The sequence below is a fragment of the Tachypleus tridentatus genome, chromosome 10 (genome assembly GCF_004210375.1).
Source record: "Tachypleus tridentatus isolate NWPU-2018 chromosome 10, ASM421037v1, whole genome shotgun sequence".
In the NCBI taxonomy this organism is placed as follows: domain Eukaryota; kingdom Metazoa; phylum Arthropoda; class Merostomata; order Xiphosura; family Limulidae; genus Tachypleus; species Tachypleus tridentatus.
In genome coordinates, this window is record NC_134834.1 from 59,822,105 (window position 1) to 59,847,221 (window position 25,117).

General features: G+C 34.0%; 1 protein-coding gene and 1 long non-coding RNA gene across 8 annotated transcripts in view; one reads left to right on the forward strand and one right to left on the reverse strand.

Annotated features, from left to right (window-relative positions):
- The window catches only part of LOC143229376 (uncharacterized), a 56,269-nt gene extending 38,302 nt beyond the window's left edge, over positions 1-17,967 (forward strand). The window contains exons 3-4 of the long non-coding RNA XR_013015840.1: positions 1,139-1,301; positions 17,834-17,967. This is a non-coding gene — a long non-coding RNA (uncharacterized LOC143229376). The remainder of the gene's footprint in view (positions 1-1,138; positions 1,302-17,833) is intronic.
- The window catches only part of LOC143229375 (S-adenosylmethionine synthase-like), a 55,679-nt gene extending 37,268 nt beyond the window's left edge, over positions 1-18,411 (reverse strand). For 6 of the 7 annotated variants that reach the window (XR_013015838.1, XR_013015837.1, XM_076461615.1 and 3 more), the window contains exons 1-3: positions 17,831-17,964; positions 10,936-11,013; positions 3,636-3,758 (exon numbers count right to left, since the gene is read on the reverse strand). Coding sequence is in view for 5 of the 7 variants with exons in the window: in XM_076461615.1 (XP_076317730.1) it covers positions 3,636-3,758; positions 10,936-11,013; positions 17,831-17,951 (322 nt within the window). In the remaining 2 variants the exon portion in view is untranslated. Of the gene's footprint in view, positions 1-3,635; positions 3,759-10,935; positions 11,014-17,830; positions 17,965-18,318 lie in introns of those variants that run through there. The other variant, XM_076461613.1, reaches the window with a different exon arrangement.
- Between the last annotated feature and the right edge of the window lie 6,706 nt (positions 18,412-25,117).

Sequence of the window (25,117 nt, forward strand, 5' to 3'; positions counted from 1 at the left end):
AGTAGGAGGAATTCCTTAGATAAAAGGCAAAGATAGGAGAAAGAATATAGGAAAATAGAGGAAAGGGAAAAAACATTTATAAGTAGAGAAAGAGAAATATAGAGTAAGGGACACAATCCCCCATTTGAACAGATAAACACCAATAAAACAAAACTAAGTAAGGGAAATGAATAGGGGCAACAAACAGGAAAAAAAGAAAGAGTAAAGAGAGGGTGGGACAAGGAATTTAGATACCAACAAGGAGAGAAAAAAAAAAAACAGTATACATCCTAACAAACAAAGAGAAAAACAATATAAACTCCAGAAATGTTAGTCATGGAGCAATAAATTGAAAACTAATAAAAATCACAGGTAAGATATAAGGAAAGAAACATACCTGAGAGGGAGAAAATGGTAGATTAAACCAATGCCACTGTCACCATTTTTAAACCCCTTCCATACATGTTTACTGAATTACATTCAAAATTAATTAAAACACTTTAATATGAATGTATTTTAATAAAGTTACTATTATCAAATATATTATAACTTAATGTTTTATATCATCTAAGTTTTATTCCTTCATTTTAACAAGAAATAAAACAGCAATTAAAAAATGCAGATTTTGCCATTATGTAACCTGCTCGTGGTTAAAAGTCTAAACTTTACGAGCTATTATACATGATAATATGAAAAGAAAGACTGCTAGCATACAAGGTCAAATTGCAGTTCCATCAGTGTCTGGAAAATTTCTAAGAATTTCTTGATAGAGTTTTACATTATAATATTTCTAAACTAAAGGTCAACCACACCCACTAGCAAAGTCAAAGCTGTGTTACTGTTACTAGGTGACAGTTTGAAGTTGAATGGCATGCTTACAACCAATAAATAAAATGGGGTTTTGCACTATTCAGTTGTAGCCTGAAGAAACCAGTGTATAAATTTGTAGCATGGGATAGAAAAGAAATTTAAGTCCACTGTTCTCTTGAAGTGTACCTAATGATTAGCAAGTGTTTCTTAACTTGCATGTATTAGTTTGCTAAACAGTTAGATTGCATTTAGGTTTTATGCCTATATTTTAATTAGTTATGTATTACTTGTGTTTATAAATGCATATTTGAAGATGTTATGATTTAACTCGATGTAGTTTGACTTGTAGGAATATCTAAGCAAGACGAAAAAATTCAAGTGTGCAAGCATTAGTGAAAGAGTTTGTGCACAACCTTTACCCTGTAATAACTATAACAACTGTGGAGTCACAGCATGAAATTTATACAAATGAGAAAAAAATATTACAAAACAATTTATAAACATTTAAACAGGTATGTACATCTTTCCATTTCTTAAATTTAACCATTTCATTGCACTGTATGTTGAAGATAATATTCAGAGTTAATTATATAATAAGGGAAAATGGAAATAAAATATAAACATTTGATTTTCATTTAGGAGGTTCTAGAGATTATGGAAATAAAATTTGAAAACTATAAGATAATAAATAGTGTTTTTATACTCAAAATGAAAATCATATTGTCTGAACTATTCTGATTGAGTGTATATAACTACATTAAATAACAAATGTTTTACTATAAATAGTAGAAAAAAATCAAATGTTTTATTTTTCTAAAACTGTATAATCCTAGGATTGTAGAAGACAGATTTAAAAGTATTTAATCAACTAGTTTCATTTTCATAAAGAACTTTAATGAGAGTTGCGTATCTACTTATATTGTAAGTAGGTCATAATTATCAGGTTAAGGTCATACCACAAATGATAAGAAGCCTACTTAAGGCAAAACAGATTAAAGACACAGTCCAATAGATCATTCCTGACAAAGGAGAAAGAAATTTGGCCAAGAGGACAGGACGAGGAGGCCCAGAAGACATGATAATCCATAACACAATGATTAATGGCTGCACTAACCCTGATGGCTAACAAGCCTCCTAATGCCACAGTAGAACAAAGCCAAAGTGTGAATCACAGCTCACGCTTAATACTAGTTATACATTACCATCATTTGAAAGCTTTCAAAACAGAAGCCAAAGGCAATAAAAATTAAAGTTTTGTTAACAATGAAACCTCAATAAATAGAACACAGATGAGAAACTTGAACACATCTGTATAATACGATGCCAAGGAGAAAAATAAAGCTTTAATAGTACAAAGAAAGTGTTCTATTGGTGGAGGTTCTTTTTTTTCACATATAACATCATCATGAAGTGGTGCAGCTTATGTAAGAATAAGTGGGAGTTGCCTTTAGTAAACTTTTGTAAACTGCTAAACTTTGTGAAGAGATGAGGTATTCACTCAAAAACCCTGAGTACTATTTCATTGTCTTGCAAATTTAGTTCATTTTAATTTCCACTGTGAAATTCATTTTATTTGAAGTTTAATTTGTAACTGGATGTCAGAGCCTTTAAGTTAAGTGTAATTACCTCCACCACCAAAGGAGGACAGAGGTTATGTTTTAAACCCTCTGTGTATTGTGTGTTTTTGTCAGCAGGATATCTCAAAAACAGATGAATGAATTTGGAATAATGTTGGTATGCACTTTAACTATGACCCAACTTAGAAGTTTTTTTAGTTTTTGGATGATAAAAATGTGAAAATCCAAAAATTCCCTCAGTTAACATAGGAACAGATTCTTTACATTATATTTGTTCTATAATCAGTCAAAAATGATTGGATTTAGATTAAACTTAAGGGATGTATGTAGAGTATTATTCATCCTTGTCATGTAAAAAATCATCCATATCCATTGAAGACAGCAGACATATGGATACATTTTCGTAATTTTTGACAGCCAAACATGATCAAGGCTTTGTAGCAGAGATATGTGCTCTACTGACTGACCATCCAGTTACTAATTTTATTCTTATCATATACATTAGATAAACATTACAAAACTACAACATTTGTTCCATAGAATTGTATTTGCTTAGCCTAGTATCTTCATCATACTTTCTTAAAGAAGTATAATATTCATTCCAAAAACTGTATCAGATGAGAACTTATCTTTCTTAAATACATTTAATAGGAAGATCACAGACATAGATAATCTAAGGATTGTAGAACACCACATAAAAACTCTGGTCTGATTAACAGTATATTTCAAGATCCTTCCTATGGTCCTTTCCTGTGTAAACACATATTTTGCTCAATTCAATATTCATTATGGTATAAACATGCTCCACACTTCCTCTCTTATCTCAGCATTCAGTTGCAATCTTCAATACAGAATATTGAAACTAGCCAATAAATGGAGATTTCCTCACATAAATAAAAATTCTTTAGCCCTTCTGCAGTCAGTAGATCACTATGAAAAACAGAATCCAGCAAGTAGGTTTTCTCTTTCACTGCCTATGAATCAAGACAATCTTTTATTTATTCAATATTGTCATTTGTTTTCATTTGCTATCAATGTTGGAATTATTCTATGGAGGATATTTTCAGGAAATGCACTTTCCAAATACTTCTAGTTAACTGAACAAAATCAATGTATCTGAATATTACACATGTAGTTTTGTCAATAGTCTTGTATTTTAAATTCAAGACCAGTACTTCATTGATGGAATAACTACATGTAAAGTACAATTCACACTGTATATGATTTAAGTGCTGAAAATATTAAAAGGAGTTCTCAAATTCTATTTACCTTTTGAACTGGAATCATAACCAATCTTTTTCACAGTTTCTCTTACAACTTCATGATAATTAATGTTAGCCTTTGAAGTAATTTCTCCAAACACCATAATCATACCAGTTTTGGATGCAGTTTCTAAAAAAAGAGAAAAAGCAATAAAACATATACATCATCATGCTCAATTTACAAACTATCAGCAAAAAACAATATATAATATTTATTATTAATCTAAATCATACTTAACTTTCAAAGTTATATATTTTATGAAGTTTGATTTAGCAGTTTTTCTTCTTCTTATGGTTTGTCATAATGATCTTTAACCATAAATATATTTTATGCCATGAAGTACTGTTGATACTTTTCAAACACAAAATATTTTTAGATTGATTGATTTAGTGTTTTATGGCACAAAGCAGCTAGGCTATTTGCTCCAAATGTCCGTTAAAAAGGTAAAAACCAATTAAATGTAGTAAAATACAGAAAAGGAAATGAAGGTAAAACAAAACATCATTGAAAAACAGAAAAAGCATAAAACCAATGTTGACACCAAGTTTACAATGGTAAGAGAGAAAGCAGAGTAAAAGAAGTTGTAAAGTACTTTCTCTAGCAAAATGGTAATGATCATAACCCACCAGGAAGACTAACAGGTAAGTTCAAGAACCACCGTTAGTCACCTGAAGTTGGCCTTTCCAGTCCTGGTTCCAGGTTATGTGTCATAGCAACCATTATCAAAATGTAAAATAATAGAAGTTTTAAAAGACAAAAATCAAAATTGTAATAATGAGTATCCAAATGTCCAGTAAAAAGGTAAAAGTAAAGTAAATGTAGTAAAATTTGTAAAAGTAAACGAAGGTAAAAACAAAACAGCAATTAAAAACAGAAAATTGCATAAAACCGATGTTGAAATCCAATCTATAAAGTTGTAAAGGACTTCCTGTAGCAGAATGGTAATGATCATAACCCGCCAGAAAGACTAACAAACAAGTACTAGAACCAACGTCAGTCACCTGAAGTTGGTCTTTCCAGTCCTGGTTCCAGGTTATGTGTTATTATGGCCAGTACCAAAAAGTAAAGTAATAAAAGTTATGCAGCAAAATTGGAATAACAACTCGCCAGGACGACTAACCGGCAGTTCAAACGGATAGTTCAAAGAGCAACATTAGTCACCTGAAGTTGGCCTTTCCAGTCCTGGTGTTGAGTTATTTAACGTTCTGGCCATTTTCCAATTTCAAATTGAACTAGAGAAATTGAAACTTTGAAAAGGGAACCAGAATTAAAAAGGTGTAATGAATAAATATCCAACACTTAAATGAGATTAAAAAGATTAATGGCCATTAAAAAACTAAACACTTTATCAAGGTGGACAGCATCACCATCACCAATAACACTGTCCAACGTGACAGATAAACCCTGGGAAAAAGATGTTTAAAATAGTGCCGTCTTTGAGAGTCGTAACGGTGGCAAGAAAGTAAAATGTGGCTTACAGTGATTTGAGTGTTACACAAACTACACACTGGTGCAACAGTTCCAGATAAAAGAAAACGATGAGTTCAAAAACTGTGACCAATGCGTAGTCTAGTTAGAACAACTTCCTCTTTCCAAATTTTACAGAAGCTAGATGGCCAAAGCCCAATAAAGGGTTTTATTTGGAAAAGCTTGTTTTTACTCTAAGTGGACTGCCAGCTGGCACGGAGCTGAGCCTTGAATACAGGACTATAGTCCATGTACGGAATAGGCACAGTAGTGATAGTACCAGAGCAGATAGATTTAGCTGCCGTGTCTGCAAGCTCTTTCCCACAAATACTAACATGGCCTGGTATCCAAAAAAACTGGATAGAAGTAGCAGTTAATGAGAAATGGGACAGTCGGTTTTGCAAATCAGTGAGAACAGGGTGTGAGCCAACGTGTAGTGATTCCAGGGCCAGTAGAGAACTAAGTGAGTCAGTATAAATAGTGCAGTTGGAGTACTGCTCAGCTTCAATATGATCCAGGGCAAGAGATATGGCGTACAGTTCAGCAATGAACACAGACGCTGTAGAGGGGATTCTGCTCGCAATCACCGAACCGCAGCAAACCATGGCAGAGCACACTGAATTACCTGATTTGGAACCATCTGTATAAATTGGAACGGAATGATTGTTTGAAAGATGTTCATTAAATAAAAGATGGTACTTCCAATCTGGAGTATCTGCCTTTTTCAGGTGACTGAAAGAAAGGTCACATTTGGGGGCTGTAATAAACCATGGTGGGATGGGTTGACCTGTGGATTCTGCAATGTTATCCAAGGACAGACTCAATTCATCCAACTGCGCCTGGATGGGAAGACCAAAAGGAGCAATGGCAGATCGTCTGTTCTGAAAAAGTATGGCCCACTGAGGAAGGAAAACACATCCTCAGATGGGATGCATTGGTAAGGAACGAAGTTTCAAAGAATATAGTAAAGATAGTTGCAAACGGCGAAGGTGTAGAGAAGGTTCATGAGATTCAACGTATAAGCTTTGAACTGGAGAGGTGCGGAAAGCCCCAGTGCAAAGACGAAATCCTTGGTGATGAATGGGGTCCAGCATCTTTAAGGCCGAGGGTCTGGCAGAGCCATAGACCATTGATCCATAGTCGAGTTCTGATCAAATAAGAGCATGATATACCTTTAACAAAGAACATTGATCTGCTCCCCAACTGGCAGTAGAGAGGACACGGAGGATGTTCAGTGCTCTTGTGCATTTGACCCATAGCTGCTTTAAGTGTGGTATAAAGGTAAATTATGGTCAAAAATAAGCCCCAAGAACTTGGTCTCAGGGACCACTGGCAGCAAAACTTCACCGATATGAAGTTCAGGATCAGGGTGAATACCTCGTTGGCGACAAATGTGCATGCAAACGGTTTTAGAGAGAGAAAAATTAAAGCCGTTCGCCATAGTCCACTTCAGTACACGATTGAGGGCAGTTTGTAGTTGCCGCTCAATATATCTCATGTTCGACGACTGACACGAGATTTGAAAGTCGTCGACATACAGCCCATTCGCAACAGTGAGAGGGAGTTGTTCAGTGATGGCATTTATCTTTACACTGAAAAGTGTGACACTCAAAACACAGCCCTGAGGGACTCCAAGTTCCTGTACAAAAGAACAGGAAAGTGTCAAACCCACACAAACTTGGAATCTCCTGTCCATTAAAAAATTTTTAATAAACATGGGTAAATGGCCACGTAACCCATATGTATGGAGGTCTCGCAAAATGCCATACCTCCATGTTATGTCATAAGCCTTCTCAATGTCAAAGAATATTGACACAAGATGTTGGCATTTGAGAAAGGCTTCTCTGATTGATGTTTCAAGTCAAATTAGGTGATCTGTGGTGGAGTGCTGTTGTCAGAACCCACACTGGGTGGGCGAGAGGAGGTTGTTTGATTCGAAGAACCAAACAAAACGAGCATTAACCATCCTTTCTAAGGTCTTACAGAGACAGCTCATCAAAGCAATTGGATGGTAGTTTGAAGGAATCATGGGATCTTTCCCTGGCTAAGAGAAAGGTAAAATAATAGCCTGGTGCCAGGCATCAGGAAAAACATTCTCCTGCCAGATCCGGTTAAAGACAATTAGAAGGACATCAAGAGAAGCAGAAGATAGATGGTGCAGCATGTCATAGTGTACATCATCAGGTCCAACAGATGTACTTCCAGACCGATGATGGGCCATTTTCAGTTCCACCAGTGTAAAGTGACAATTATAGTCAAAGAGACAGTCAGTTCGAAAGGAAAGAGGTGAACGCTCTGCTCGAGTCTTGATGGCCAAGAAGGTGGAGGAACAAGCAGAAGTGCTAGATACCCGGCAAAAGTTTTCACCTAGAGTATTAGCGATGCTCCGGACATCAGCCACCTCCTGACCATCAGAGAGCAAGATCGAGAGGGGAACAGAATTGTAGTGCCCACTGACCTTTCAAATCCTGTCCCATATGACCTTGGAACTGGTGGTAGAAGATATGCTAGTTGTGAACTTAATCCAAGATTCCTTCTGGCTTTGACATCTTACCCACCTAGCATGTGCACGGACCAGTTGGAAAGCGACATAGTTCGAAAGTGTGGGATATCTACAAAAAGTATCCCAGGCCCGTTTTTGAGCCTTCCATGTTAAGTGGCAAGCAGGATTCCACCACGGATGAGGATATTGTGGAAAACGTGTCGAGGTTTTAGGAATACACTGAGCAGCTGCTTGTATAATACAGCCAGATACTGCTGCCACACAGTCGTCTATTGATGGCTGATTCACGATGGCAGGATCAAGTTCTGTGAGAGCAGTGAAAGTGGACCAGTCTGCCTGATCCAGCTTCCACTGGGGCACGCAGGTAGGGTAGCATCGACCACGACCAGTCTCTCTCAAAAGTATAGGAAAATGATCACTGCCTAGTGGATTATTGTCAACCCTCCATGAAATATTTTTAGAACCTAACATTTTATTACATCTTATTTCTACACCTAGATATTAATTTTCTATATACTAATATCAAGCAAACACTTTAGTGTAAAATTTATGTGGGAAACAACACTGAAACATAATAAAAGTAATGCCTACCAACCTCTATAACTTTCATTAAAACAAAACAGTTAACTCTATCACATCTGGGTGCATAAATTTAATGCAGTGGTTTAATGGTTTGCATTATACCATTGTGAAAACATTATTTGAAGTTTTATAGCATTCTCCAAATTATGCAGCTCCACTAAATAAAATATCAAATTTTATATGTGATATTTGTACGAATTCACAAATTTTATCACTGCTTTGGTTAAGAAAAATATATGAAAAAATAGCATGTAGTTCCACAGGTTAAAAATAATGTTTTTACGATATCAAAATTATACTCTTCAAAAAAAAAAAAATGCAAAAGGCAAAATTTGAGACATATTGTTAACAAGTTTATTCCGGGTAGTTCTGTATGACATGTGTGAAACTTTGCACATTCACTGCTGAGCATCCAAAGTCTGCAAAGGCGAAGTCCACACTCACTAGCTGAAGTTTAACGTCACTCAACGTCAATAACGAGTATGCCCCCTGTGAGCATTAATAACTGCTTGGCATCTCCTGCCCATGGAAGCGATGAGATGACGAATCACATCCTGTGCAATGGCTGTCCATTCAGCCTGCAAAGCTGCTGCAAGCTGAGGTAGAGTCTGCGGTTGAGGTTGTCGCCATCACAGACGTCGGTCCAACTCGTCCCAAAGATGTTCGATGGGCTTTAAATCTGGTGATCTGGAGGGCCAGGGAAGAACGTTGATGTTGTGGTGTCTCAAGAAGACAGTGGTGAGTCAGGCTGTGTGAGGACGAGCGTTGTCATGTTGAAAAATGCCGTTGACGTTCTCCATGATGGGTTTCACATGGGGCCTAAGAATCTCGTCGACGGTTGCGTGCGGTCTGATCGGAAATCCGACGCAGCTCTGGTATGGTTGAAGCAGTAGACGTCGCAGTGGTGGTCCTATCCCGAAGGTGACGTAACTGAATGTAGCAATCTTGTGCAGGCGTGGTCACACGAGGTCTGCCAGATCGTGGACGGTCACGAATTGATCCATGTTGCTGGTGACCATTCCATAGCCTTGTGATGGTGCTTGGGTGGACATTCACAGCTCTGGCAACATCTGATCGAGATTCGCCTGCTTCCAAGCAACCAATGGCGTTGTGCTTCAGTCAGTCTTGGCGTAACTGTATTGCGTGTCAGTGGCTTAACACTGAGCTATGGAAACCGAGAACCCGTCACTTTTATAGAGATTTTGCACATGTTGCACTTGCAGAACATGCAGATCTCTCAAACAAATTTATTGGACACAAATGCGTTTTGGCAAAAAATCCGATGTTTTCCCCCGTTTTCAAAGTGCACAACTTTTATTGTCATTTTGGTCTGACAATCAGTGCCTTAACACGTGTAACATCACATACTCTGAGCTTGTAACATTATTACATATATTTCTCTTTAAAATAACAAAAATATCCCTTTTGCATGTCTTTTTTTGAAGAGTATATAACAAAACCAAATTTTTTAAACATTTTCAATCATAAAAATTAATTCAATAACTTCTACACCTTCTTTATATTCATGTTTTTGTTTAAGTTTCTTTTCTGAGATTTCCTTTATCCACTAAAGCATTATTTAGGCTAATGATATCTAAAACAGCAACCATGTTGGCAAAACAAAACTCAATACAGAAAATAAAAATTAATTTACCTAAGCTTACCTCAATTTGTTCCACATACCTTTTTCTGTCAATATGCAATATTATAATTCAAATAAATTACAATATGATAAAATAAAATTTTAACAAGCCTTAAGATAGAAAAAATCAAAACTATAATTGTTGCTTTCACTGTACATTTGAATCACAGATATATACAGTTACATCATACCATGGCAACCAACAATCAGGAACATCAATTAACTAAAAATAGATCAAATTAATTTGTATTCAAGTTATTAGGTCAACTCAGCACTATCTTGTTCAAAATTATTGTACAAGAGAACTCTGAGTATTGTATTTTACTCAAAATCCAGGAATTTCACAAAACTAATGATTCCATTCAAAAATGTGCTGAAATTAACCCAACCAAAATAAAAAAATATTTTTTTTAAATAAATAAATTTCAACTATGATGAAGTTTTTTTATTTTAAGTGTACAGAAAAACAACTATTTTCAATAATTCTCTTTTACTTGTGATGCATATTAATCCCCAAGTGAGGATACATTTGTTCAAGTGTGATGAATAATTACAATCAATACTACTAAAAGTTCTTTATATGAAACACATTTTTCTGTCCTCACAAAATAATATGAAAACTATAAACATTACATCTATCACTACCACCATCTATTAAAATATACTTTTTCCAGAAAATATATCTGTAATAAAACACTGACAATACAAGGTTACTGTTCCTTACACCTTAATATTTTAATGCAAAGATACTACACTCACATATAAAACATATCAAATAATTTTTTTCCCGAAAAACAAAAAGAGAACAGAATATTCCCATATTACAGCAGAATGATTAGTGAGATTTGCAAAATAATTAACAATCAGACTCATTAAATCTGACACATTCAACTTTTCTAATATTCTCACGAGACTACAATAATTGGAATAATTGTAAATAGTAACAATTTGAAACAGCAGTTTTTATTAGTTGACTGTTCTCATGAAATCCAGATTTAATTTTGATTTTCATTAAAATTATCATCTTATGTAGCACTAATCAATATTCACGGATAATATATCAATCACCCAGCTCTATTATGTAGTAAGGTATAATAATAAGCCTCTCTTACCACAAGCTACTTTAGCATCAGGATCCTCAGTTAAGTGTGCATCCAATATAGCATCACTAATTTGGTCACACATCTTGTCTGTAAAAATCAAAAATCATGCACAAATGCACTTCAAATTTCATTATTTAACTTTCTACAAAAGCTGAATTACAGTGTATCATTTTCCTATTCTAAATATATTTAACGCTGATAGAAAAGGAATAATACTTGTAATTAACATTTTCAACCAAGTTTTTACCAATTAACTCACCTTTAAGAGTCCTAGTAGATAAAGAACAAATTAATTTTATGATGAAAAGTACTTACTATTTGATTATGATTTAGTGCAACAGAATTAAAATGAGCAAGACCAACTCAATGATACAATTTTGCATTATACAACCCAAACAACATTGTCAATCACTGACATACATACTAATGTTATAACAGATATATAATATTGATTTAACAATAAAAATACATTTCATCTTACTTCTTCTAAAGTTCTTAGTTACAGTATTGTTTATCCCAATTAATTATTACCAATCAGAAGTAACTGAAGAAACCAGAAAAAGATTGAAGAATTAGCCTGCAAAACATATGAACCCCTATCCCACCTATATAAATATTATATTTTCTCCTTGAACCTGTATATATCTCACTCAAAACTGAAAACACCCAAGTACAACTATAAAAAAAATGAAAAATATGTTACCACAAGAACAAAACTTGTAAAAAATACCTTCCTTTGATTTATTAATTTTTCTTGTTAACAATACCAAAACATTCAGATGATACACAAAATAAAATTGTTAACAAATCACTAAAATATTTAATTATACTGACATCTAACATTATTAAAATTAATAACATCAGTTATGACTGAATTAAGTAGATTGGTGTAACAACAAAGATGAATTCAAAATGTGTTTAAATATTATTAACCCATTTTTAAAAGTTATTGATAGAGTTATATTTCTCATATACTGGTAACACTGTTAAATTAGTAAATCTAAGCTATTTGTTGACAATATGTATTGATATTAGTAATAACATTAGAATTTCTTTCGAAACAAAGAATTTCTGTGTGATGCATAATGCTACACAGATATTTCACCATCAGATCCAACAAGTTTGTGAGAAAAAGAAAAAAACAATACACATACATTTTTATATCTTTTATTCTTACTACTTTTCTAGCTTTAGTATTTGATACTTCCTTTATCACAATAATTTCTAAGCAGTAACTGGATTTATTAAAATACATAAAATAGTTAATTTCTTCAATAACTGTTTCCATAAATTTAGTGACCTGTAGTATAGAGCTAAAAAACAATTGTGAACTTGAATAACGTGTTGAGCTAGTTTGTTTTCACTTATATGTAGTCTACATTACATTCCAAAAACAAAATTATCATATTGTACCATGAGGAATTACATTATTCTTCCTTCAGACACAAGCATCTTTTATCACATAATCATTACATATAATATCATTACACGTCCTAAAATTGTGCACGTGCGAGTACATCGACATTGTATACATATCTTTCATTATTCACACCTTATATTTCTTTCTCAAATTTTGTGCAATCATCTTGGCTATGTTTGAAATACCAAACTACAGTATGTGATGTAAAGTGGTATTGTTTCTGCAATGTGTTTATTGATGAATAATTTATCCATAATTTTAATTTTAAAAATGTGATATAGATGTATAAGAAAGGGACAATGCAACATTTAAATACCAGAAGTGAATTGTTTAACAAAATAATCATTAGTTGCCATTACTCATTATTTGTTTGATGCTCCTGTTAACTCACGCTTATCAGTCTTGTTGAATGTTTATCAAGATAAATTCATTGTAAATATACTCTTCAAGAAAAGAAATGCAAAAGGGATATTTTGTTATTTTAAAGAGAAATATATGTAATAACGTTACAAGCTCAGAGTATGTGATGTTACATGTGTTAAGGCACTGATTGCCAGACCAAAATGGCAATAAAAGTTGCGCACTTTGAAAATGGAGGAAAACATCGGATTTTTCGCCAAAACGCATTCGTGTCCAATAAATTTGTTTGAGAGATCTGCATGTTCTGCAAGTGCAACATGTGCAAAATCCCTATAAAAGTGACAGGTTCTCAGTTTCCATAGCTCAGTGTTAAGCCACCGACACGCAATACAGTTACACCAAGACTGACTGAAGCACAACGCCATTGGTCGCTTGGAAGCAGGCAAATCTCAATCAGATGTTGCCAGAGCTGTGTATGTCCACCCAAGCACCATCACAAGGCTATGGAATCGTGACCAACAACATGGATCAACTCGTGACCGTCCACGATCTGGCAGACCTCGTGTGACCACGCCCGCACAAGATCGTTACATCCGGTTATGTCACCTTCAGGATAGGACCACCACTGCGACGTCTACTGCCTCAACCATACCAGAGCTGCGTAGGATTTCCGATCAAACCGTACGCAACCGTTGACAAGATTCTTAGGCCCCATGTGCAACCCTTCATGGTGAACGTCAACGACATTTTTCAACATGACAACGCCCGTCCTCACACAGCCCGACTCACCACTGTCTTCTTGAGACACCACAACATCAACGTTCTTCCCTGGCCCTCCAGATCACCAGATTTAAACCCCATCGAACATCTTTGGGACGAATTGGACCGACGTCTACAACAGCGACAACCTCAACCGCAGACTCTACTTCAGCTTGCAGCAGCTCTGCAGGCTGAGTGGACAGCCATTCCACAGGATGTGATTCGTCATCTCATCGCTTCCATGGGCAGGAGATGCCAAGCAGTTATTGATGCTCACAGGGGGCATACTCGTTATTGACATTGAGTGATGTTAAACTTCAACTAGTGAGCGTGGACTTCGCCTTTGCAGACTTTGGATGTTCAGCAATGAATGTGCAAAGTTTCACACATGTCATACAGAACTACCCGGAATAAACTTGTTAGCAATTTGTCTCAAATTTTGCCTATTGCGTTTCTTTTTTTGAAGAGTATATTTGTATACAAGCAATTTCCAGGAAACTCCTAAACATCTGAACATTAAAAATCAGTACCAGTATGCCTTTGCAAATCTGTTTTCAAGAAGTTAACATTTATGTATTGACAAAATTATACATACTGAGTTGTATGTTTATATCTATAAACCAGATTTTCATTGCAAAGCTTTTAAGTATAAACTCTCTTTCCCCATATAACTTGTAAAACAAGCTTGTATTAAGATAAATGATTGAAGGAACAGCAATACTCTGAAAAATCTTACAGAAGTTGTTTTATCTTTACTTAAATTTCAAAATGTTTATGTAATGATCACTGTAACTCAAATTTCAACATTCAAAAATATTCCACAAGCTATGTATGACACAGCTGTGTCCACATCAGCACATTACATGCCATTTTGGAACAAGTGTGTGTATTAACAATTTGTTAATAACTCACCCAACCATTCTATAGACCAATTAACTTGTCTTTCAGGTTATCTAATAATCTTATAAAAGTTAATAGTTTGTATATAGATATGTAAAATTACATTTTCTACAATTATCTGTTACACCAATAGCACATAGCAACTACTCAGGTCTGACAAGATAATCTAAAAATACACATGCAAACAAGTATATAATTCAGTAAAACTGTAACAAAACAATATTTCTAGCCCCCTCCTCCTCATGCCCACATCAGATTTTTGTCTTGAATCTGCATATATTTCATTTTAGAAACTAAATATATCAAATACAAGTAAAACTACTTATTAAATTAAAAACACCTGCTTTCACATTTCTTCTCAACTGTGAAGCTAAGGTTAAGGTTGATTCTGTAAGAATTTTCAGTTCTAGATTTTTAAATTTAATACAAATTCCATGTTTTGTATATATGACACTTAAGTTTTTCTGACAATATGACGTTCATAATTGGCTTTCATACAAATTATACTTTTTGTATAACATAAAAATAAGAAGAGAACCCCTGATCTCTCATAAATGTCTTTTCACACCCACAATTGAAAAGAAAAGTAAAAATTTAAACCTACCCTTTAGTTTTCAGGAAATCATCAATTCTACTTTTAAACTCTTGGAAAGTTGTTATTCACTAATGCCAATTAATGATAACTCATTCCACAAGCTAATCACTGCTTAAAAAGGTTTTAACTAAAGCCTAGCTTACCTTTTCAAGTCTTAATGTGTTAAGAAATCTTAACCTATTCATACAAGATAACCCACACCTGAAACTATCCAAGTAGCCTTCCTCCAAATGCTTTCCAATAACTCAACAGGAGTTTTTCATAAGGAGACCAAAACTATGGACAAGACTAAAGCTGCTTATCAACCAAAATGTCATTCTCAGTACTCCAAAAAAACAAGAGAGTTTAATGTAATCAGCAAACTGTAATAATTTACTTAATGTTCCCCTCTATCAATATTAGTAATGTAAGTAAGAAAAAGCAAAGACCTAAGCACTGACAGCTTAGCTACTACATTAGAAACAAGAGCCCAGCCTAACTGGATTCCATTAATAATGAGATTTTTCTTTCCTCACCCAACCATTCTATAGACCAATTAACTTGTCTTTTCCCAAACCTTACTAACATGATTTTCTTAGCTATACTTCTGAGTGGCATCTTAACATATGATTTTTGAAAATCTTCAAAACAAAGAAGAAATTAGTATGGCTAGATTTTCCTTTACCAAATCCATGTTAGCTTTCTTTTATAAAATCATATTTCACTGAATGATTTTTTTAAAGCTTCCAAATGACTTTTAAATTTGCTCCCAATACAGAAATATGACTAGTTTGAATACAACTTCTGAGGCAACATTACCCACTCCCTATTTTTAAACAAAATAAAAGAAATGGAGGGTAACATTCACAACTGTCCAATTTTCAGGCACTAGTCCATTGTTTATTTGCATATCAAAAAATATGAAGAATAGATTACATATCTGATCTTTAATCTTCATTAAGACCTTGAGAAAACCTTATGTCATCCTGGCAGTTGTTATTTTTAAATGTATCATTATTTCCACTTGTCACCATAGGATTACGTTTCACATGATTCAAGTCAACTCCAATTTTTCTATAGCATGCTTAGTAACAGGAATAATTTTAATGTCATTTCATGTAAAATATAAAAGAGAACATTTAAAATGCTGGTGAAACTAGTAAAAGACATGTATCATTTTGAAACTGATATATACAATATCAATTCATATTTGTTTAATACCCAAAATTTAAACTTAAAAATATTTGTAAGTTTTTATACATTAGACTAAATAGAAACAAATATATATATATTAAATATTCTTGTACAGGAAACTGATTATTACAATGAAAAATAATTTAATATTGAGATACTGTACAGTTTTAAAATATATTTACTAGACGAATATGAAAGATATTGATCAGATAATTCTTGATCTAAATAGGCTTGTAATAACCAAATTAACTAGAAATTATAACCCTCAACTGGTCAGTAAAGTATTCAAGAACATCATAGTAAGCAAGTCTGTATCAGTTGGATGGTGTTGAATCAAACTAATCACTAGATAAAATTAATGTCTGGCTGAATGAGTATTTCTGAATAGCTACAGTAAAATGTTTTAATTTACTTTCTTTAAACTTTTATAATATACTTATTCGAGTGAAATAGTTGTAAAGACATATTTTTCTACTATAAACAAAAATAATCAGCAAGAACAATAATTACGACACAAGCAAAACATATATAAACTAAGAATTTTAAAAAACAATATTTTGAAAATATATTTTGGTCATAAGACTTAAGATTTATATACAATTAGAATAGAAACTGGGAAGAGCTTGACATTGTTTAGTTTGTTTATTATTTGTTTATTTAGAATTTCACGCAAAGCTACTCAAGGACTATCTGTGCTAGCCATCCCTAATTTAGCAGTGTAAGACTAGAGGGAAGGCAATTAGTCATCACCACCCACTGCCAACTCTTGAGCTATTCTTTTACCAATGAAAAGTGGGATTGATCATCAAATTATAATGCTCCCATGGTTGAAAAGGTGAGCATGTTTGGTGTGATGGGGATTCAAACCTGCAACCCTCAGATTACGAATCAAGTGCCTTAACTACCTGGCCATGCTGAACCAACATGGTTTAGATAAAAAAAAAGTTTATTAATTATAACTTGCATGTAAACTACAATTTAGTTATACTACATGAAAATTATGATTGTTTCTACTTCTGTACAGTTAGATATCCTTCCAAAAATATAATTAAATTTATAATGTTATCAACCATAATAAAACATGCTCCAACACAGTATTACTGAAAGAGTAGTGCAACTGCTAGATGTAAATAAAACCTAATTTTTTGGTTTTAATTAAAAATTAAATTAAGCTAAAACAATACGAGTCTAAATTACTCTAACTTCCTAATTCAAGTTTTGACAAAATCTAGCAAGGTTCCACGAAATGCTTTACCAAGTTGTTTACTATAATACTTTACGTTATTTAAACATCCTTGTAACATTTACGCCTAAAAGTAAAATAATTTTAAACCAAAATGTTGCAAGCTGAAACCGGGGATTCATGCCAAATCTTGTTTTTGTTTTTTTTTATGTAAACTCTGGTTATGACTTACTTGTCTGGTTCTTATAAAATATTTCGTACACTACCAAATGTTTGCTCTACACAAACTGTCTCTGTTTTTTTGTTGTTGTTGTTTTATGACTGAAATCCAAAGTACTTTTGACTTCGAATTTAAATTCTGCAATAATTTCTATCCGGTTCATGTTTATAATTAAATTGCTATTAGTACTACTGGCAATAATACTGTTAGGGTTACGGAAGTTCGAACTTAGCATTTCAAAATGTCATAATTTTAGAATCGTATATAACAAGACAACTTATTTTTTTTTATTACCAGGATGCCCTTCTCCAACAGATTCCGATGTGAAAAGAAAACTTTCAAGAGTATCATGCTCCGTTGAAATGTGAGCTTCCCCATTCATCATACATTCTAATACCACTGCGTTTTCCGCCATCGTCCACTGGATATACCTACTCAATTCAATACACCTATAAATTCCTATACGATAGACGATGTGTAGACTTGTTCAGTGTTCATATACTTTATAGACCGAACTACTACCAGCACTGCGCATGAATGTATTTCAATGCTTAATGGTCTACTATCCTAATAACAAAACTACTGGCATCATTACTTTTAAATTTACAAGCATGCCCTGAGCTCTTTATTTAAGGTTTATAGGTATATTATTGTAAAAAATCACTTCTACCTTCATCGAAACTACTTCAGAGGAGAAACAATATCTGACTTATTTGTTTTTTCTTAATGAAGGTTTAAAAAACAACATAAAAGTATCAATTACTTGTAAAGTCAAGAATTACCTGTGGAAGGTTTTTGAGTATCATTTTCGATATAACTGCGTATGGTTTCCGTATCAACTTCCTTGTAGAATTTGAATGTGAAGAAAGCCATGCTTTAAATACGTCATATAAGTTTGATAAAAATGAAACTGGGCTACTTAAATGTTATATAACATATATCAAAATAAAACCGTGAAATTTCATTATAGCCCTCAATTTTTCGATTTCTTCATATCTTCAAAAAAGTATACCCCACATATCGCATCAAATTTGCTTGTTTTATGTTTTCCTCTATTACAATAGCAAGCGTAAGAATGGTAAAAAATCACTAATATCGCCTCATAAAACAGTAGTTAGTGAAATTAACTCCAATATTGATATGTTTTTGTTTATGTGACCCTGTAACCATAAAGACGTAGACACACAAGCAACTCTTTTCATTATAAATTTATATTCAAGTTAAATTAGCCTTACAAAATTTAAAAACTTGGCAGGGATGTATATGAAATACGTGTACTGAAACTGGCAGGTAAAAAAGTGGCCGTAAGTATAAAGACGAAAGTCAAATATGTAAGACAATAACTAAAATCTGGTACTTTTGAAAACAAACGTTATTTTTAAGTTTTAAGAAAATCAAAAATATATTTTGAAACAAGTGCACAATATATAATTTTTTGTACCAACGGGGTTTGATTCTTTGTTTGACCTCAATCTCAACAGAACATTTTAGTTACTTAAATCAAAAGTAAAAAACGTTTAGTTTTATTACAAAAAACGAATAGCAAAAAAAAGAACCCTAGCTAAGCAATATACTTCTAAGTCTTTTCGTATGAATTATACAGCTTACAAAGAGTATGAGTTTCGTTTTAACGTTTGTTTATTAGAACACTTTTTTATTTTAACTTCAGACTTCTAAATCATATACCCTTTTTGATATAAATGTGAGCTTGCCCATAGAAACAGCTACAACCTTTAACATGAGTCTACACTTTTAACAACGTCATGGTGTGAACGCCTTTAGAAGCTGGTGAAGCATGATATAATTGATTTGACATATAACATTATGTTAGGCCAGTTATAATTTTAACACTACACTCCTAATCCAGTCCCTACCAGATTTTCAAGAGCTAGAATAGTGTATAACAATAGTATTTCAATCACAATATAACCATTATATTCATTTTTCTCTCAATGCATGGCTGTTCAAGCCAGCTGAGATACAAAGATCCCTGTATAGGTTTGAACACCATACATACAGGCCATTCATTACAACAATTAAAATGTAGCGTTAGGAACATAATAGGCCTAACATAACGTCTAAAGACAATTACATTATTAATTGCAATAATGGATTTCTTCAAATTCCATGTAAACACAAACATACATTGTAACTATAACACTTACATTCCAAATAAATACTAAAAATTATTCTCACGATAAATTAACATGTTCTAATAAATACCTATCTGCCATATTTCTACACAACCCTAATGTTAAAGATTTGCATCTCCTTCATTATGGCCAGGTGGTTAAGGCACTCGACTCTTAATCTGAGGGTGACAGGTTCGAATCCCCGCCACACCAGACATGTTCGCCCTTTCAGCCGTGGGGGCGTTATAATGTGACGGTCAATCCCACTATTCGTTGGTAAAAGAGTAATCCAAGTGTTGGCAGTGGGTGGTAATGAGTAGCTGCCTTCCCTCTAGTCTTACACTGCAAAATTAGGGGCAGTAAGCATAGACAGCCCTCGTGTTGGTTTGCGTGAAATTCGAAAACAAACTCTTTCATTGAACAATAATCTTGACAAGCCCAGAAACAGCGCTACATAATTATAACCTGAAGTACTGTAGATAATTGCTGTTAATGTTTAGTTATAGTAGTAAGGTAGTTAGAACTTGGAGTAGCTAGTAAGTAATTAGAAACATTAATCAGATATATATAAATGGAAGATAATAAGGTCATCCTTTTTTTTAATTAGTCACCCGCTGGAACAGCAGTAAGCCTACGGATTTACAACGCTAAAATCATGGGTGCAATTTCCCTTAGCCGACACAGCAGCTAGCTCGATGTGACTTTTCTGTAAGAAAACACACACACGCCGTTTTCATTAAAATAACATACACACTTGTCAGTTAATACGATAGTACGTGATAATTAAAACACGAAGGCTTGCAAATTAATACTTTTGCTTTTATTTTGTTTTTGTATCAATAGAAAAATATTTTAAGATTTCTAAAACCATCCAGTTACATCTTACAATTTTATCAATACTTTAGAAACATACATGATGAATTTGATTTCACACTTCTTTCCTCTTCATATTTCATAAGCAGTCTTTCATCTACATGAACTGAACAACGTACATTTCTAATAAACAAATAAAACTGACATTGTCAATATTTTTTCTGTTACTTTATTTTCTCTTTTTTTCCTGAATTAATTAGGGGAAACCGAAGTTTAAAAACGAAGATGAAGATTGTTGGCAAAAATATAAAGCATTTTATTTACAAGTTTGACGATTCAAAATAACTTATTCCATCATCATGAATCCACTGCTGGTGTTATAACCAGACAGTTTGTTTGTTTGGAACAAAGCACAAAGCTACACAATGGGTTATCTGTGCTCTGCCTACCACGGGTATCTAGCTGTGTGAATCTGTAGACATGCCGTTGTGCCACTAGGGAGCAACCAGACGGTATTACTGCTCTTCAGATGGTGTGAAAAGATTTAATTAAAGACTAAAAAAGCGTCGTTGAAAATGTTTAAGATACAAACAATTTCTGCATGAATCCGTGTCCTGTAACATTCATTGAATACTAATTCTGCTCTTTATGTCTAATTCAACAACATTTTTGGTGGTTTGAAAGATCAGGTACTCACAAACATACTTATATTTAATAATTTAGTCAGTTACTGTACTCGTAAAACTAACCAAAGGGAAAATAATCATTCCTCTCTATTTCTACATTTTTAAAACATATTATTCATTTCGATATAATTCTAGTATTTATTTTTTTACTAAGTTATGTAACTTAATAACATCAAAGTAATTCTGAACACTTACTCCTATATTGAGCTTTGACACTAAAACAGCAGCTTAACTAAACTTAACTGCACCTCAACACCACAATTCATTTTAGAAAAAACTATCCCTCAGTTCACTAAACTCTCTCGACGTTTTTCGATTACAATTAATTCTTGGATATATATTCAAACAATGTCTTTCTGGAATTTCTATAAGTTTCTTAAACAAGGTAAGGGTAAAGCATTATATTCACGTTCGAGAAAACCTTATGTTATCGCTACAACTATCTACTGACCAAATATAAAACATCCATTTTCGAAGAATAAACATCACACATTCATATAACAGAATAACAAAATACAAAATATACAATAAAATTATAAATTGCCATTAAAAATAATATTTATTAGAAAGCAGTTGTTTTGTTTGAAAAAAGTTCAGCATAAAGAGAATATTGATAGATCAAGATACACTGTAGTGTGACATACGGTCAAAACAACCTGCTGAGTATACACTGAGACTTATAAACACTGTAGTGTGATATACGGCCAAAACAACCTGCTGAGTACACACTGAAAATTATAAACAGAAGTGATAGTTTAACGTTTTATGTTTAACTTGGGGCATAATGGTAGGTAAAACAAAATACACGGCGTAACTAACTAATGAATATTTGTTGTGAAATTTCTAACAATGCTATAAGTGTAGCTACCAAACGGCCACAAATTTTTATTTCCTTCCTTTGAGTCACACACTCAATCGTTTTTGGCCGCAGCTTTTCTTTCACACTTATGGTGTTTTTTTATTGGATCAAATTCAATAAGTCTGAAGGCTTAAAACGTTAAACACCGGGCTTCGATACTCGTGATGGACAGAATATAGACAGTCCATTTTGTAGCTTCATGCTTAACAATAGATAAACAGATAAAAATTTAATGGATAACAATGGTCTGGAATAGTTATAGATATTTTCTAAATATATAACTTTTGTAATTTCACTTGACATTGTAGACAACTTGTTTCTGTAACACACGATTAAATTAAAATTTAACTATTGCTGATGATTTGAGATTGACAGTAGATTATACATTACAACGTAAGGTTTTTGATGTATTTATCAACAAATAAACCCTGCAAATAGAAAATCGTTAATCTAGTCTGCAATAGATGGAATTTAATTTCGTCATTGGTCGATTTTAACACTTATAAATTATTTTGACCACCTACTATGCATCAACCCTCCAGTAGTACAGGCCCGGCATGGCCAAGCGCGTTAAGGCGTGCGACTCATAATCTGAGGGTCCCGGGTTCGCATCCGCGTTGCGCCAAACATGCTCGCCATCCCAGCTGTGGGGGCGTTATAATGTGCTGTCAATCCCACTATTCGTTGGTAAAAGAGTAGCCCAAGAGTTGGCGGTGGGTGGTGATGACTAGCTGCCTTCCCTCTAGTCTTACACTGCTAAATTAGGGACGGCTAGCACAGATAGCCCTCGAGTAGCTTTGTGCGAAATTCAAAAACAAACAAACCAGTAGTACATATATATCTATGGATTCCCACTACTAGAAAATGGGTTTCAACCTGGGTGGGTAGAGCATATATATCCCATTGTGTGGTTCTGTGCTTAATTCCAAACAAAGAAACTATATATATACATATATATTCATTAAATAATGGCTAATCTCATGTATTTATGTAATGTGCAGTAATTAATTTAATTTATTTCAATGTCTGTTCTAGTTATTTATAGATAGAATTACTAAATAACATTAAGTTTCTTGAATAGTGATAACTAAATTGTATAAATATAATAGGCATTGTGCAAGAAGCTTTAAATATAACAACTGAATTATTAAGTAAGCTGGGCCCGGCATAGCCAAGCGTGTTAAGGCGTGCGACTCGTAATCTGAGGGTCGCGAATTCGCATCCCCGTCGCGCTAAATATGCACGCCCTTTCAGGGGCGTTATAATGTGACGGCCAATCCCACTATTCGTTGGTAGCCCAAGAGTTAGCAGTGGGTGGTGATGACTAGCTGCCTTCCCTCTAGTCTTACACTGCTAAATGAGGGACGGCTAGCACAGATAGCCCTCGAGTAGCTTTGTGCGAAATTCCAAAAACAAACAAACAAAGTAAGCTCAAATTTATAAGGCATTCTTATGATGACTACCACTGGTAAAACACCTAAACTCCTATCAGCGAGGATATCCAATTTAAGAATTGAAGCAGTGTTTACGAAAGCTTTCCGTGGTTTGCTTACCACACATAACTATTACTAGATATTATTAATTATAATTTGTAATGAAACGTTTTACTAACTGTTCTGGCTGAAGTTACTATATAATCAAAGTTTGTATTCATCTTATTGTTATACTGATTAGAAACCATGCATCGTTATTTTCTTCTCTTCATTTATTTCAAAATGAAATTCTGTAGACGACCATCAAAGACATGTTATCATAATTTAAAACACAATTCAAACCAAGAAAAAAAAATAATAACCTTGATCAGCGTAGTACTTGATAGTAGAGATCGACAAGGTTTCCAAATGTTTCACGCACCGAAAAACTACTCTATTGAATTCCTAGTCAAACCACCAACCATTCAAAACTACCAGTTGCGATATGTTATACGTACACACCAAGTGTGTGTGTACTAATAATACGCTAAAACATTCGCTAACATTTCCGATATAACAATTTAAAAATTCCTAAAACAACTTTTTCGTCTACTATCCACCAACTATGCTCGCCCTTTCAGCCGTGGGGATGTTAGAAGATACGATCAATCCCACTATTTGTTGGTAAAAGAGTAGTCCAAGAGTTGGCGGTGAGTGGTGATGACTAGCTGCTTTCCCTCTAGTCTTACACTGCTAAATTAGGGATGGATAGCGCAGATAGCCCTCGTGTAGTTTGCGCGAAATTCAAAAAACAAACAATTTTCTACTACCAACCTAATCGCATCAGCAGGAATAGCCCCTAGATGGCTCAAACAATCGCTACAAACTTTCTCCAGTTTACTTTATCAGTCTGTGGGTATACACTTTTGATATTCTAATAAATATATACAGATTTTTATGGATGATAAACATACCATACACAGACTTAAATATTTTAAACCCCAATTCACACCAGCAGATGACGGCTCTGACGATAAAGTATATACTTTATGCACAGATGACGCTATAAATCGATGGATAAACACCCGACAGTCTCTGACGGTAAAGTATCTACTTTATGTAGGTATAACATAAAAAGTAAACAAACAAAACTATTAAAATATGAATTTTAAAATGAAGTAGAAATCCTACTATAAAAAAATAATAAAACAAGAATGAAAACCACACTCGCAAATTTATAAAATTTAATTCCTTTATACACTTATCTGGGGCCCGGCATGGCCGAACGTGTTAAGGTATGCGATTCGTAATCTGAGGGTCGCGGGTTCGCATCCGCGTCGCGCTAAACATGCTCGCCCCCACGGCTGGGAGGGTCAATCACACTATTCGTTGGTAAAAGAGTAGCCCAAGAGTTGGCGGTGGGTGGTGATGACTAGCTGCCTTCCCTCTAGTCTTACACTGCTAAATTAGGGACGGCTAGGTGCAGTGGGCTAACAACCTACTCACTTAAAAACCTGTTACGAAAACCGCAGTGATTGCGGCCCTATGTTCCTTAAGGAATTGAGTGGCAGATGATGATGATACACTTATCTGTAGGCCAAAGTAAGAATTACATATTATAAATTTGTGATTATAATTTGTAATTCTATGAATAACCGATAATCTCTAATTTCCGGTAA